At 42.5% G+C, this 16382-nt stretch overlaps 1 protein-coding gene across 8 annotated transcripts in view; it reads right to left on the bottom strand.

The window, feature by feature from the left end:
- Positions 1–11: 11 nt before the first annotated feature.
- PPFIBP2 (PPFIA binding protein 2) overlaps positions 12–16382 on the bottom strand; it is a 206012-nt gene continuing 189641 nt past the window's right edge. For 6 of the 8 annotated variants that reach the window (XM_025209275.1, XM_014521940.2, XM_025209279.1 and 3 more), the window contains 6 exons: positions 14072–14194; positions 12591–12713; positions 11758–11946; positions 10103–10285; positions 8029–8094; positions 12–4191 (listed from right to left, as the gene is read on the bottom strand). In XM_025209275.1, the coding sequence (XP_025065060.1) occupies positions 4126–4191; positions 8029–8094; positions 10103–10285; positions 11758–11946; positions 12591–12713; positions 14072–14194 (750 nt within the window). In that variant the 3' untranslated portion in view covers positions 12–4125. Of the gene's footprint in view, positions 4192–8028; positions 8095–9367; positions 10286–11757; positions 11947–12590; positions 12714–14071; positions 14195–16382 lie in introns of those variants that run through there. The other 2 variants (XM_014521943.2, XM_025209278.1) reach the window with 2 other exon arrangements.

A 16382-nucleotide genomic window follows, 5' to 3' on the forward strand; every position in this document is an offset into this window, starting at 1 on the left:
CAGGTTATGCCCCAGGTGGTGGGAGGAGGCAAAAGATGGGGGAGCTTTGGATTTTTTAAAAATCTCTTTAATGACTCTACTGCTTTACATTCTATTCTCAGGCCTTATTTGTACTATACTGTGCCTTAACCCTGGAAGATCTAGGGGACAGGATCTATGTTCTTTCTTTAACCGTAAAGTCCCACACACCTTGCACATAAGACTTTTAAACGGAGACCGGACCAAAAAATTGCTAACTTTTAAAAATGTTTCTTGGTACCTTACTGATGAAATCCAGTGACAGTTCAAGTGAAGAAGGATCAAACCTTGAGGCAAGGAAACAATGATAGGCCTGAGCAGGGGAAAATAGCAAAATTTAGATGCTTAAGGCCTCTGCTACATGTTACGTATGTTACACAGTTAATGGGTTAATGGTGCAATAAATTTAATCAGCCACATCTGCAAAGTAATTATCACACTATAACAATGCCTATCCAGCTATAAAAAGAGCCAAACAGCTACAAATTTGGTGCTTGAAAATATATAACAGCTCTATAGTTGGTTTCTATCCAGCTTTAAGAATATGTGGCAGGACCCTAAGATAATAAGGCTAAAAAAGTACTTCAATCTGAAATAGTAATTCTGACCTGCTTAAAAGGCTATTCTCAATTCTTCTCTGCACAGTGGCTCGTTGAAAGTGTGCCACTGTGCAGAGAAGAATTAGACTCACTTGGCCAAGAGAGTAAGATAGCATTGCCTAGTAGTTTGGGCATTTATTAGCGAGGGGGAGGTGCAAGTTCTAGTGGTCCAAGGACTTTCTGTACTTTGTTTAATGACTAACTGCCCTGGGAGCAAGATCTGTGGCACTCTGGTCTGGTAAATCTTGCATTTCAAGGGAGCATCTCTGACTATTTTAAAAGAAGAATGAGCCCCCCTCAGTTCTTTGAAATGAAGCATGCAAGGACTTACATTTGGAAAAGGCTTCCGGGCTGAAGATCCCAAGTGCTAGAAGAGGTTTTACCACAGTAAGGTACCTCTGACTGACAGACTGACAGCATTTTAGATGTACCCTGTCCTCAGCATTTCATGTTGGCTACCTGTAAGCTGCCGCTCACTGGGATACTTGCACTATGTGCATTTGTTCAGTGTCTACCAAGTTCAGAAGTTATTCCAAGTTAGGGGATATTTATTAACTAATGAAGAGAATATAGGCATAGAGGAATCAGCCTAAACTTCCCCACACACCAAGCTTGTGTAGAAATTACTACAAAGACTCACCAGGAGATAGAGAAACAGCCAGAATTTATTCACTACAATGTGACAGCGCAGATGGTCAACATTTTGCATTTCCTTGAACCGTTCTCTCTCCTCTATCCTGCTAGCTTGATGGGGGTTTTTTTAGCATAGGCAAAAATTAGACGTTTAAATAATCTGATAAAACAATTTAAACAAAAGTTTGTAGATTTTACTATGACATACAAGCTTTAAAGTGTTACATTAAAAAAAAATCCAGTCAGGCCTCCTGGAAATATGCCAGCAATGTAACACTGCTTTCCTCTCTTGTACTGGTAATGGTGTCACTTGAGTCACCATTCCTGCATTTGTGGGTTAATTCATCACTGAACATTTCAGATGCTTAGTGTCTGCTGTGCTGATAATTAACACTCCTTGCCTTTCGAAAGCACTGAGTGGAGGTGTAACTGATCCCACTGACTCCAATGGGACTTTCCCATGGAAATCCCAGTCTTTGTCAAGTATATAAATTAAACAATTTCACCATATCCTTTATACAGCAAGAATAGACATGATGGAAAATAGCTGCTTTAATTCCTATACAAAAGCTTTCTCAGGTGAAGTGGCAAATGAGACTTCATAAAAAGTCACTTAGGTTCCCACTGGCTTTAGAGTCACAAATGGGAATATGTTCAGTAAGGACTCTTCAAGTGCTCTCAGTAAAATCAGTGTGGTTAGTTAAGGAGTAAGAAATACCTCTTACTCACTTTGAACAGTACCTAATATAATACACTCCAGATATGCTGCTTAGTGGACAGGATCATGCCTGGCACTGACATGCCCGCTGGCTAAATTACCTGTTGTAATCTAGATCACTGATTCTCAACCAGGTACTCTGAGGTGCCATAAGATCCTTTGAAGGCTGTTGCAAGGTGTGAGGGGATAAGCAATAAGATAATTGCAGGCTCAGCACTCCCCAACCTCTGCTGCCTAGTCCCTCTGCAAGGAGGCAAGCACTAACATTTAGTTTTGAAATAGGATGCCAGTCAGTTCACAGAAGTTGTGCTGTGGTGCCTTGAATCTAAAAACTTTGAGAACCACTGTTCTAGGCACCTTGTAACACACAATGAAACCATCTTGCAAACAAGAGAGAGAACCACCCTTGGAAAAATAGCTCAAGCCCATTATGCATTTCAATACCAACTCCCTTTGTTTTAAAACCGGGTTAATTTCCCAGTTTACAAAAATATACCCCTGATATTCTGATAACAAATATGGAGTTGCCATAAAGAACTGATTTGATCAGCATGAGAATTTTTAAACAAAAAACTTTACAAACACTAGTTTTGCTGTGTTAGTTAGTCACCCTTTGCACATTACGCATGCACTGACTTGTTTGCTGCTGTTATATTAAGGTAACGTTGTATGAAAGCATACATATGAATCTGAAATGAAGGGAGCAAGCAAACAGAAGCAGAAACAAAATAAAACAAAACACAGCATAAGGTTTACAAAAAGAATCACCGGGTTCTCGTGCAAACATCACAGCTTGTTTCTGACCAAATCTCTGTTATGAGACTATCCAAAGTTCATATACATTTAATTACTTACAGTAGCATGAAAGTAATTCAGTGACAGAAGGGAAGTGGCTGGTAAAGGGCTCACAGCTGATCACCTCCAATTGCTTGTTCTGAGTTCTGGGAACTCCATTCTGTATGCCATTCTGACTCTCAGTTCAGGCAAGTGCAAAATGTTCAGAGCCCACTGGCCCATTAGTACTTCCTTACGTTTTGCTATTTATAGGAGAAGGCTATATACAGTAGAACTTCCTAAAACCTTCCATTTGTACAAGGAACTGTCGTCACTTGCAACAAACCCTGTGCTGTGCTGCCAGTTCCATTGCACGCACTTCAAAGCAACTGCAGGGGGAGTGTTGAACCCGGGTCTGAGAAAGTCAACATGCAGGCTGTCTTTGCTGGGTGTTAGGTCTGTTCCCTGACTGAGCGCACACAGTGTTTATAGTAAGCATCAAGCAAAACTAAGCAAAGTAGCCTTTTGAGTCCCTCATCTTTCCTGAGAGTCTTAAATTGTCCTTCTAATTGTTGCTGGTTTTAGGCAGAGAGAGAAAAAGCATAGTAAGGATTAATGTGCTCCCTCCTGGCCTATTCTGGGAACATGCCCACTACATCATCCCACTTCCGCTACGGGCTATTCACAAGGTGTGAAAGCTTATCTGTCTTCTCTCTCCATCCCAATGTTATAAGCAGGACAGAGAAAGCGGAGACAAATGGAGGTACAAGAGGAGGGAACAAAGTTTCTGCTCCCCCACTGACAATTTCTCTGGAGACTCTCAAGCTCCTAAACTAGCCCTGTCTATACAGCAACAGTTCTGTAAACATTGTGGCTGTCTGCCAGACCCCAAGATAGCACCTGCTGCACCATTTGGTCAAGGAGAAAAGGAGCAGTTGGAATTATTAAAGGCTTGTCCTCATTGCTTTTACTTAACTCAGGAAGACTCTGAACCTGTGGCTATGGTGCCAATCTACTGGCATTAATCCCTATGTGGAAGTAATTATAAAAGTACAAAATTATAAAAGTACACTTGCAGCTGTGCACAAATTCACCATATATCTGCAAAGACATCTTTTACTGGTCTTGTTTCTCAACTCTGGATGAGAAATAATTTTGCATAGTTTGTTTGTTTTTTTAACATCTAGGTAAAAATACTTATTAGGGTACCCAGTGTATTTTTCTTTACCTGTAAAGTGTTGCTGTATTAACGACATATAAAGTTTATCTCATTTGCAGAAAAGCATACGCTATCTTCTGCCATATAGCACCCAGTTTCCTTGGCCACTTATCTGGATGTGTGTGTGAGGTATTAGTGTTCTTGATCATGCTAAAGCATCATCTTCAGTCTTCGAAGGTGGGTGTTAAAAATCTATTGTCATTCAGCATTTCATCTTGGCTTAGCATATTCTGAAAGAGAAAAAACAGGATGTGGATTACATAAGTATCCAGTTAAATGCACATAGCACTGGGAAAGGAACTGAAATAAAACCTGATTCACAACAGATGGAATTCGCTATATTATTACTATTATACACCCCATGGAATAATGCATAGAAACATTCAAAATTATGTGCAGAAACTCAAAATTATGCAAAATTAATTATAGTTATTTATTTTTACAAATTAAGTATAACACTATTTGAACCTACTTTAGAAATATATGCAGGTACTTTGTATGGTTGGGGGTGGGTGTGGGTGGGGGATTTGATGGTGTGGGGAGGTGTGCGTGCGTGTGGGGTTTGTGAATGGGTGTGGGGGTGTGAGTATTGGAGTATGTGGGGAGTTTGTGAAGGAGTGTGGGGGGTTGTGAAGAAGAGTTGGGGGGTATGGGTGTGTGTGGGGTTTGTGGGTGGGTGTGGGATTTGGGGGTTGTGAAGAGTGTGTGTGTGGGGGCTTATAGGTGGGTGTGCCCCCCCAACATCTCTCCTCATGGTGCACAGCTCCCACTGCCAGCAGCTCAGGGGCAGTAGGCCCTCAGGGTGCCCATGGCCACAGCAGGTAAAGCTGCTGGCAGCGCATGCCTCTGGCTGAGTCTCAGGGCCTGCACTTGTATGCGCCTGACCCACTGGCATGCGCCTTCGACTAGACCAGGCTGGCTCTGTGCCAGTGTGTGGGGCTCATGATATTGCAGGTGGGAGCTGCCTGCCATTGGGCTAGGCAGGCTCCATGACTCCATGGGCAGCTTCCTACTGGGGTGCTGGAAGCCCTATCTGGAGGCATGGAGCTGGCTGGCATGGCCCAATGACATATGGACCAGGAACTGTGCGCCATTGGTCTGGGCAGACTCCATGTCTCCACATGGGGCTTCCAACACTCCAGTGGGAAGCTGCACGTGGAGGCAAGCAGGAGCCCACCCGCCCTGCTGGCATGCGACTCCATGCCTCCATGTACAGCTTCCCACCTGGCCTGATGGTGTGCTGCTCCCAATCCACATGCCATTGGACCAGGCCAGCTCTCTACGTTGGGTTTCCAACACTCCAGTGGGAAGTTGCAGATGGAGGCATGGAGTCATGTGCCATCAGGCCAGGCAGGCTCTTGCTTGCCTCTGTACGTAGCTTCCCACTGGAGTGCTGGAAGCCTCACGTGGAGGCACTGAGCTGGCTGGCCAGCCCGGCCCAATAACATGTGGCTTATACCCACCCACAAATGCCACACCCACCCACACACCTCACACCCATCCCACTCCTCCTGCAGGCAGGAGCTCCCTTCCCCACTTATCCAGCTGTACAGTCAAATGGCTTTGTGCCTCCACTTCATAGAGGTGGAGGCACAGAGCCCCCCTGCAGTTAAATTATGTAAAATTATGCAATTTTGCACAGTCATACCTTTAATGTGCAAAATTACACGGGCGTATAATTGCATCATTCCCCAGGGTGTACTATCAGTCATTGAAATAATTTGCTAATATTAACAGAATGAAACTAGTTTCTTCATTGTAGTTTAATGTAGCAGGATGATTAGTATTAGGAACTTCTTACATTTAGGTGATACTGGGTGCATCTACACAAGTGCCTTACTGTGGGGGCTGACTAATTAGTTCTGCAGTAAAGTGTTACTGCCTACACATGTGGCACTATTAGACTACAGTAAACGAATTAACCCCATTGGAGGGTAGTACTGCCTGACAAGTACAATCCTACAGCAGAGCTTAGTGCACTGAAACATATGTGTAGATGGTGCCTGGGGACTGCTGGGGTATGAAGGTGCTACAATGCAGGGGCTGCCTGCTGGGCTAGTTCTGCACTGTAGAACCCTTGTACCCCAGCCAGCCCTTCTGCAGCACATTGAGCCAGGGCACTGCAGTTCTGAACTGGCAGGCTTACCTCCCAGGAGCAATAAACTCCAGCATGAACTGTGCTGGAGTTTATTCAGGCACATTAATAGAACATGTAGATGTGCCTGCCACTATGCAGAGGAAGCTTACATATTACATGATCATTCATTCTGCCCTCCAGCAAGTTTGTCTTCTAAAATTAGTTTACAAACACAGGCATCAATGGCATAGTTAATTTTAATACAGTGCATCATCCATATTTTGGGTGCAGGAATCTGTCCAGTGAAAGTAAGGGCTTCTTAAGGGAGATGGGACAGCCATTGCTTGCAAGATTGTTAAATTGAAAAACTGCAACTTCGGAACCTGTTTTTGTTAAGTACAGGTACCAGTTTGTCACATATTATACATAGGATGTGTTAATTGTGTTTAAAACCATGAGCATTTGTGCATTCAAGCAGGAAAACACATGCTAAGTGCTGTCATATGGTAGTAAAGTTATGACTTTTTGGGTAGGAATATCTCCATTTAGCGTTAAGTAATATGTGCTAGGCTGCTGTGGGACTGTGCCATGAAGATAATACCAGTGGTCCTCACTGGTTCTAGTATGGTGTCAGGGCTGGGAATGACAGACACATGGTTGTCGGTTCCAGCCCTTCCATCACACCAGAGCCTTGAACCAACTCTGGAGCTAGGAGGGGATGAGGTGAGGGAGGAGTTAGGACTGACAAACAGCTGATTGACCACACAGCTGTCTCCAGCTCTGTCCAGAGAGTTGAGATCGTGTAACTGCTCAGAAAACTTCCTAACTCATAGTAAAGCTTACTATGATCTAAATAAAATATGTTTTAAGTGTAACATGTGACACAGCCCTGGGTAGAGGGTGAGGAGAAGCCACGGATCCAACACATGAATTAGACCCTATTTGAAATCTGAGATTATGGATAAAGGATTAAAAATGGTTTTAAAAATAAGAAAATGTTAAATTCTGGATCTATAACCAAGCTGCAGATAAGTAAAACCAGGACACTTCCAGACTCTTACCCTTGAAAATCACCTGGAATTAGGGGTGTACCGATAAAGGTTTTTGGGCTGATACGGATGGTCAATTATTAATGAGCCATATTGGCTGATACTGACCCAATTGCCCATATCCAGCCTAGCAGTTTGGAGAGCAGCGTCCAGCTGGTAAGTCTGTTGGTGGGGGAAGGGGCAGGGGGAGGGTTGGAGGTGGGGGTGGCAGATTGAGGCCCCTGTGGTGAGGGAGTGGGGCTAGGTGCCAGATGGAGCCATGAGTGGCTCATCAGCAGGGCACAACTCCCACTGCTGCACACACCCCTGGGGGAACCATGGGGGGCACGTGCCCCCCAGATCTGTGCACAGGGGGAGGATGGGCTGCCACTGTGGACTGGGGCCAGGGGCGGCACCAGGCTCTTCCCAGTGGGAGGGCTGGGCCTGGGTTGTACTCGGGCCAGGAAGTGGTGGCACTGGGAGGGGTTGCTACAGGGTGGTAACCCCCCCTACCACAGCGCTGCCACCACCTGGCCCAAGCGCAGCCCCAGCCCAACCCCCTTGCCGGGAAGAGCCTCCCCGGCCACCCCAGATGAGCCACTCAAGGCTCTGTCCATGCCCAGCCCCAACCCCAGCCCCACTCCCTCCATCACAGGGGCCTCAATCTGTCCCCCCCACCCCCTTCCCTCCCTCCCACCCCTTCCTGTCCAACACTCTTACCAGCTGGATGCTGCTCTCCAAGCTGCTGGGCTGTCTGCATGCATTCTGCGACATTATTGGCGACATCATCAACCACATCAGCCAAAAAAAGCCGATTGCCAATAATGTCAATTTTCCTTTTATCAGTGCTGATACAATATGGACTGATATATTGGGTTACCTCTACCTGGAATGACTAAATTTTCCCGAATTTTGGCAAGATATATTTGTGACTTTTAAAGCAAGTGCAAGTTGATACATACCGTGAGATTGTTTATGCCTTGAGAAAGAGCCCCTATTTGCATTACCGTTCCTTCCGAATGTTCCATCTGTAAAAGCATTCAGCAACTTGATCAAATAAGACAATGGCTACTATTTTATTCAGACTCTATATGCATCTTTGGGAGGTGTCCCTGACTTGAGAAAAAGAAAATCTTGGCATAATAAATTGCTACTCTGAATATTATAAAAATTAACAAAAATATACAAAAAGTCACAAATCCAAAAAGGGAAAAAAATCACCATGCCAACATGCCTTATAATACTGTGAAAATGTAGTAACAACAGGAAGACAGATTTCTAATCAAGAGAAAAGGTGTTCTTGATCAGCTGGTAAATATATTCCATGGAGTTAGCACTATATTTCATGTGAACCTATTGATATATTCCTAAATTAGGCACTCATTACAGTCATATTCACAACATTCAGAAACATTTCAAGATGTATTTAATAACTTGTGTGGTGCATTCCTACTAGACAGGCAATACAAGAACCCAACATGCTGTCTTGCTGATTCTAATAAAAGGATATCAATCTTCATGATGTCAGATGGCCTACAGTGTCAAGGGGTTCATTTGTTGTTCATTAAAAGCACTAAATCTTCACTAGACAAGCATGTCCATGTACTTTCTTAGCTATGTACTCTCCAAGTCATTTGTTTAACTGAAGGTGGAGTTTCATCAAGCTTTAATGGTAGATATATTTGGTTCAATTTCTACAATTGTATTGAGTAACTAAAATGGGGGTCATAAGTATTGGTAAATGCAGTCACTTGCTACTGTTTTCTAGGTAATTGGACATTTATTATCCCTTCAGTCACTAAAAAGGATCAAACTACGTTTAGATTAACTCTATTAGGTTTTGATCCGCTGTCTTTTCCCTTGTATGCTTAATATTTTATTCTGAAAACACTCAAACTAACGTAAGAGATCCCAAATGAGAACCATATTGCCTTTACAAAAAGCATTCGTTTCACCTGCCTCCTCTAAACAGTGTAGTGCAAAACATCCCTTAAATAATAAAAAAAAAGATTAAGTAAGCCACTACATTTCAGATGAGCAAAAATGAGATGTTAGATGTGGTAAAATCATGCAGGTGAAAAATGGTTGCAGTTAGTTTTTTCAATTTTGTGATCATTAACTGCTTTCTGCTCCAGAGAGAAAAGTGCTTCCAAGTCAGATCTTCAGCTGGTGTAAAATGTCACTGATCCACTACAATAGATGGAGTTATGACAATTTATACTAGGCAAAGGTCTGCCCCGGTTGGCTTTTGTGCTCTGCAGAATCTATACAAGTACCCAGTAGCTCCTTTTTGAAGGTTTTCATCACTTTGTACAGACTTTCGCAGTGAAGAAGTCAAAGAGTTTTCATGGTTTCAGCCTTTGACTGTTTAGAGGTATGGCATATAAACTCAATTCCATTACCAAAAGAAAGGGATCACTACATACATAGCAAAATAGACTTATTCAAGTATTATTTTATTATTTCAATGATAATAGTGTTCATTAGTGGTGCATCTTTTACATATACTGCTTAAGCATAATTAATTCATACATGTATGTATGCATGAAGAGTGAAACTGCTGCTCTCTTCTACTAACAAGTCTATTAAAAATATACAGTCCAGTTTTTGAGAACAAAGTCTCCTGATAGCTCTGTACAAAGTAGTCTGAATAAATTTATTACATCATAAACCACTTACAAAGATAAAAAGGAGTTACCTGTGCAGTATTTTATCGATTATGAAAATTAAAAATAAAAACACCAAATGTTTTTACCATGACCCTCAACTGTACAGTCAAAATACATTGATCTTCAAAGTGTAAAGGTTTTATGTTTCTGAAAAAAGGATTTACAGATGGATGGGTAGGTTTACACTTAGAAAGATAATGTGACATTTTCAGTATAAAACTCTTCAAAATGTCCATAGCCCATATGTTCTCAATGAGGTCATGCGGATGCAGCACATATTTTGTTATATGGTAACAATGTTATTTGCAAGCTTTGGAATGCATGAGGAGAATGAGGGATGAGTATGACATCACTCTGTTTGTCCCACCTGATCCAGTTTGTCCAATTCCTTATCAGAGGAAAGTGGACTAAGTCCTTTGTATCCACCATAGCTCTTCTGAGTACCATTAGTTGCACCTGGACTTGTATCCATAGGACAAATGTAATCTGTAGATTCATCAAATTTCTTTTTTCTTAGGTTTCCAAAATGTGAAAATCCAAGTTTCTTTGGCTAAAATTATGAGAAAACAAAGGGTATGTGAGAAAAACGAACTGTCTTTTCAGATGTGAAGTCTAGTTGGAAGTTGCATTTATTGATTCCAAAGCTACTTTGTGCAATTTCTATAATACTCTAGATGCTTTTAACTTAATTTCTATTGTCTAGTAAAATAGGCTTTGATTTAGCAAGGAACTTAACTGAAAGCATGACATTAAGTACATGAACAGTCCTACTGAAGTCAGTTGTACTAATTGCAGAACTTTTGGCATGAGTAATACAACTGAGAACAGTAACAGTACTTAAATGCCTTACTGAATATCACATCCATACATTGTGGGTTTCAGTACTTTTTCTAAATAAGAATGATATTAAGCATACGCTTCAGTGCCTTCCTGAACGAAGGGTATTAATACTAAGTATAGCACATAAATGAGTTGCTCAGCCGAAAAAAATGAATTAGTTATATGAGTAAAGTTACTCATGATTAAGTGTTTATAGGCTTAATTTATAAATTCAGTTTATCATGTTTCAAACAGTTATCCCCAAATCTTATTAATGTGTGTGCCGGTGTATAGATCTTAACACTATACTAAATCATTAAGAAGAATACAGATTTGGCACCATTTTCCTTACTAAGAATTGCTATGTATACTTCACACACACTGCTGTAGCTCAACAGGAAAGGTCTTGGTCTATGTATTGTCAAGATTATTCAGTCCAGAAGCACATACCATATTTTCTTCCATATCACTATCCTTCCCATAAGATATTCACCCATTCTGAGAAGAAAGTGCTGGAAAGTTTTTTTTCCAGTCGTAGCTGAATACAGGCCTCATGGAGTAGGGACAGAATCTACTCCGTCATTCACTCTCTTTTTGCAGTTAAAGAACCCTTTCTTACAGCTAGTGCCAAACTGGCAGCAGCTTTTGGCTGCTTGCTTTAACCCTCTTACAGCCAAAAGTGGCTGCCAATTCAACTGTCTGTGAAAGGGTTAAAACTTTAGCTGTGAAAAGAGAATGAGTGACAATGAAGAGTCTACTCTACCCCTCCTGCATGCCCAGCACAGAGCCAGCCCCTGGCAGCTATTACAATGTCCCCATGCCTCCATTCTGGCATGGAAACCATGCGCCCATTTTTGGAAGGCTAATATTCAGAAAAAGGTGCACGTAGTTTGCGAGTAAATAGAATAGATTTTTTTTAACTTGGTTAAATCTCTGTTAAATTAGGAACAGATGATACTAAATATAAATATTGTTTTAGATAGTTTTAAGGAATGGCTGTGGTGACGCACATTTATTTCTTCGGTACACGAAGACGGACTTGTGCTGAATATATAAAATTGGGAATAACTAAAATGTAACTGAACTCATAACTGACTTCTCCCACCTCCCAAGTTTGGCCCCCTATTCTATTACAAAAAAAAAAAAGCAAACTGATAACTAGATCAGCAGTTCAAGAATTCCTCTCTTCAGAAAGGAGCATACCCGAACTTTTGCAGTTGTAGTGAGAGGCGTGTAAGCAGTGGCTTCCATTATTTCCCTTTTTTCTTGTTGTGCCTCTGGCCCAATCAGCACATTAAAGTTAGTGGTTAAGTGGCGTCTCAGAAGGGTCTTTTGAGGTGGAATGTTAAGCAGCATTGCCAATGTGTCGCCACTGAAGCGAGGTTCAAGAATCTATTAAGCAAAAAAACCCAATAAAATGTTGTTTGTTATATGGCTGAGTCTTTGTAGTGTCAAACAGCTTTAAAAAAAAAAAGACCATCCTACAATGCTGAGTAATTAAGAACATACTGATGATTCTAATACCAAAAGTCCTAAAACAACATCAAGGGAAACCATTGCGGTCAAAGCTTCCTGACTTTACTAAATTGCTTTTAATTTCTTATCTCCTAAGTCCAAACAAGTTCCCTTTCCTGATTGCTGGTGAAAGTGCCTCAGCAACGCAGTATGTGTACTATTCTTTATTTGTAACAGACTTCTGGCTCAGAAGTTGAGTTTGATCTGTTTGATGTACTCTGGTGATTGTTTATCAATAAGTAATTGCTACTAAGTAATTTCTTTCTGAAATATTCTGGATAAGTACTAAAATACTCAGAGGCACCATCCTGCTTGTAAAATTAATTTGCGTGTAGCAGATTCAGAATGTTTCGAGATGGTTCAACACTGAGCAAACTAAATCAGACTATAAGTATGCAAGTACATATCTCCTTCCTGTTTCATGTTTGAAAATTAAGCAAAATTTTTGGTAAGGTTACTTTGAGAAAAAAAAAAGTTAGTATATTCATTAAAAATGGGGAAAAAAAGAAAACAGTTCTCACAATGAGACCACCGTGAACCCCACTCCCCCGAAGATTTGGCGCATATTCTGCCAGATCTACTGATCTGAGCCATTCCATCACTCTGTGATTGGACCACTGAACTACTTCTGAAGGTGAAATGTTCTGTTAAAGAAAAACAAAAAAGATGATGTGACAATATAATTATGTGGCAAAGTACTTCTTGATGAATAGTAATATATGCACCTAGATCCAATTCAGATAAGCAAATTGGTAAATGGTTGAAAAAGATTTAAGCACAGCAAATGGATTTATCACTCATGCCTGATTAGTTATCAGTTATTATTAAGGCATTCCTTCTCTTCCCCCCCAAATCAGCATCCCCCAGTTTTAAGGTACTTGTCTTACTCAATTTTTCATACTTCCCACAGAAGAGAGGTAGACTCTTAACTGACTAGTGAGATGGTAAGTTAATTCTGTTAGTGATGGAACCCATACTAACTTCTCTATCAAATAAAGCAAGACACCAAAAATACTATGCAATAAAAGAATGCTTGCCTTGCAAAACATATATTAGAATGTTTTATATTTCTGAGGAGCCTAATACTGTATTATCAAGGCACCCAGCACAAAGGTTTCAAATACAATGCTACCCAGAATAAGGAGAAATAAATATTGACTGCTGGAAATGCTGCTTAAGGTGATCAAGGAATCAGAGAAACTAAGACAGCTAAGGGAATAACCGTGAAGTATTCGAAATAACCTATTCAAACAACTTATAAAATTCTGATATACACATGAATGATCTGCTCACTTTGATAAAAGTTATGGGAGAATGATGAAAAATGGTTAAATAATTTCTAAGCAAGATTCGCTGAACAGTCTCTGAATACTCAACGATTGTTCAACCAGCTCTAGAATTCACGGGTAGCCTGAAACCTGAAAGCTTGCAAAGAAGTTTTCCAACTATTTGAGTTGGTCTAATAGAAGATCAGACTTAGCCAAAGAACCTTGTCTGCAGATGGAATATATCCATTGCTGTTGCTTTCTATTCCACTGACAGTATAAAACTCATCCCGATGAGCATATTTGGTAATATGCTAAGGTGTGGGTCATATACCTTGCACTTTTAAAAATTATTCCATAGTATAAAATCTCACTGCACGGTAGTTTTTCTATAAATTCAGTTTAAGCCATCTTTTTCTTAATTACATCTCATTTCATCCAGTTATACACCAGGTACCTACAGAAGATACTAGCTTCCCTTCCACTTAGGAACATAGAAGACAACGTACTCCTGTGCATTTAGGTTTGGTGCAATGAAAGGAGGTCTGCATTATCTTACACTGTTTGCCTCCTAGGGTTGTGGCATTTCCTTTGAGGAGATTCCAGAGTCAGCTCCTGGCAGCCACAGCTTGTACATTGTACACTATATTAATTTCCCTTCACACTGACCCTTGACTGACGTGGGATAAACAAGCGCTGGTGGTAACACTAGACTTGAGAAACAATTTCTTTTTTACCTCATTGACTGGCCTCCTACGTAGGCAGTGGGGATTGAAATTGTTGACATGCAGCACATGAATGGCACATTTAATACTGAGATGATGCAGCTGGCTGGTGACTTTCAGAAAGAGAAGGTCATTCTGAGAAGAAAAAGCTTAATTAGGAGCATAACATACCAAAAAAACCCAAAAAAACTTCCTGGGAGATTAGAGTCGAGTTCTAAGCTTGCTATGCCATTTGTGTAATTGTGTATATCAATAAAGGATGTTTTAGGTGAATTAAAGATGCACACTCCCCTTGGCCTATGGACATATGAATGAAACAAGCCAGAGGAAATCACAACATGGCTGTACTTTGGAAGGCAGGCACTTGAAAGAGGGGCACATTTGATTCATCCCATGGTAAATCTGCTGCAGCTCACATGAGGCTAAACCTGTTAATGAGTTACCCCACATGTTCACAAGTTCCTTGAACTGAAATAGCTCTAGTAGCCACATGTTAACGGGTACGTGTGTCCATGGCTATAGAAAAAACAGTCACCATGTAACACAAAGCAAAAAATAACCTAAAAAGCTAAGATAAAATCTGACCAGCCTGTTGGTCTAGTAAGCATAAGATACTTAACAATGGCCCTGCGATGGCTCTAAGCTTGGGGCATTTCTTAGCACAGGTTCTGCCCACACTGAGATGACAACGGTTGACTACAGCTATGTTAGAACTGTATGATGGCTACCAGGAAAGTGGACTCCCTGATAAATGTACACAGGCTATTTCTAGTATGTCTGTGATGGACCCTAATCAGCAGGGATCCTGGGTTTTTTTGTATAAAAATTCCAAATTCTCTTATAAAAAATCCCCAACTCTGATAACTGCCCCCAACAATTCCATGTTTTTCTGTGATTAAAATGAAGTGCCATTATATATATATATAGATATCGGTTGAACACAATATTTTATTAATATCTTTACAATTTTAAAGTAATTTGGAAGCCTACCAGTGCCTCAATCATTATAATAAAATAAATTCTAAATACCGAAATATATCTAAATATATATTTTGGCGTTTGATTTTTTTTTCACGGAAAGACAGAGCTCCCCCTGCTCCCTTCACTCACCAGGATACAGGTCTACCTGTGGCTACCCGCCCCCTGCTTTGTGATGCTGAGCAGCCCTGATATGCTGGTGCCCTGCCCATGCCATTGCCCCTTACTCCCAAGCCACAGCTCTCTGGCTTTGCCTGTGCCCCTCACACCCACCCTGTAGGGCCCCCTAGGCTGTGCCAGTGTGCCTCACTCCCAACACACAGTCCCCTGGCCCTGCCAGTACACTTCACTCCTGACCCACAGTTCCCTGGCTCTGTCAGTGCCCCTCACTGCCAAACCACAGCCGACTGGCCCAGACAATGCCCCTCACTGCTGCCCCACAGCCCCCTGGTCCTGCCAATACCCCACACTCCTGGCCCACAGCCCCCTAGTCCTGCCCCCCCAGCATCTCCCCTCAGCCCTGCTGGTGCCTCTTACTCCTGACCTGCTGCCCCCTGGCTGGTGCCCCTTATTCTCAGCCCACAGCCCTGCCAGTGCCCCTCATTCCCAACTCGCTGCCCCCCCCCCAGCCCAGCTGCTGCCCCTTGCTTTCAATCCACTACCCCTGCACCCTCTGCCCCCAGTCAGAAGGTGGGTGTGTGGGGGAAGAGGGGTGTTGGCTCAGGTGACATGTTGGGAGTACATGCCCCCTAGATCTCTATGCCCAGTGGAGCATAGGGCATGGGGCTGGAGCCAGGGTAGACCAGCTCTGGGCAGGAGCCACCCCCACAGTGCAGTGGGTGGGGCTCAGTGCAGGAGGGAGTGCTGCACCGCCGTGGCTGCCTGGGTGAGGTGCAGCAGCATGGAGTTGTGCCTCCTGCTGCTGCCTGGCAGCCAGGGAATGCCTCACCTTGGCAGTCATGGTGGCATTGGGTTCCTTCCCATGCCAGGTCCCATCCACTTGACCATGGAGGTGGCTCCTCCAGGAGCTGGTCAGGCCTGGCTGCAGTTCCATGCCCCACTGTGGGCACAGAAATCCGGAGGGGAGGGCTGTACCTCTCCCCCCACGCCAACACGGCTGTGTTGCCTGTGCCCCCACCCCATCCCCATAGACTTACCAAGAGGGAGCTGTAGGAGCTGCTCTCCACCACCTTGCCTGGCTGCCATGTGCATGTGTGCACTCTGCATCCCTTCCCCACAGCCCCAAGCAGCCCCTTGCAGGCTGGAACTCTTCTAGTCTGCAAGGGGAAACCTGTGGTTTCCCACACTTTTCTCCTTCAAAGGAGAACATCCATGCTTTTCTGCA

Source organism: Alligator sinensis, unplaced genomic scaffold, assembly GCF_000455745.1.
Source record: "Alligator sinensis unplaced genomic scaffold, ASM45574v1 scaffold1072_2, whole genome shotgun sequence".
NCBI lineage: Eukaryota > Metazoa > Chordata > Crocodylia > Alligatoridae > Alligator > Alligator sinensis.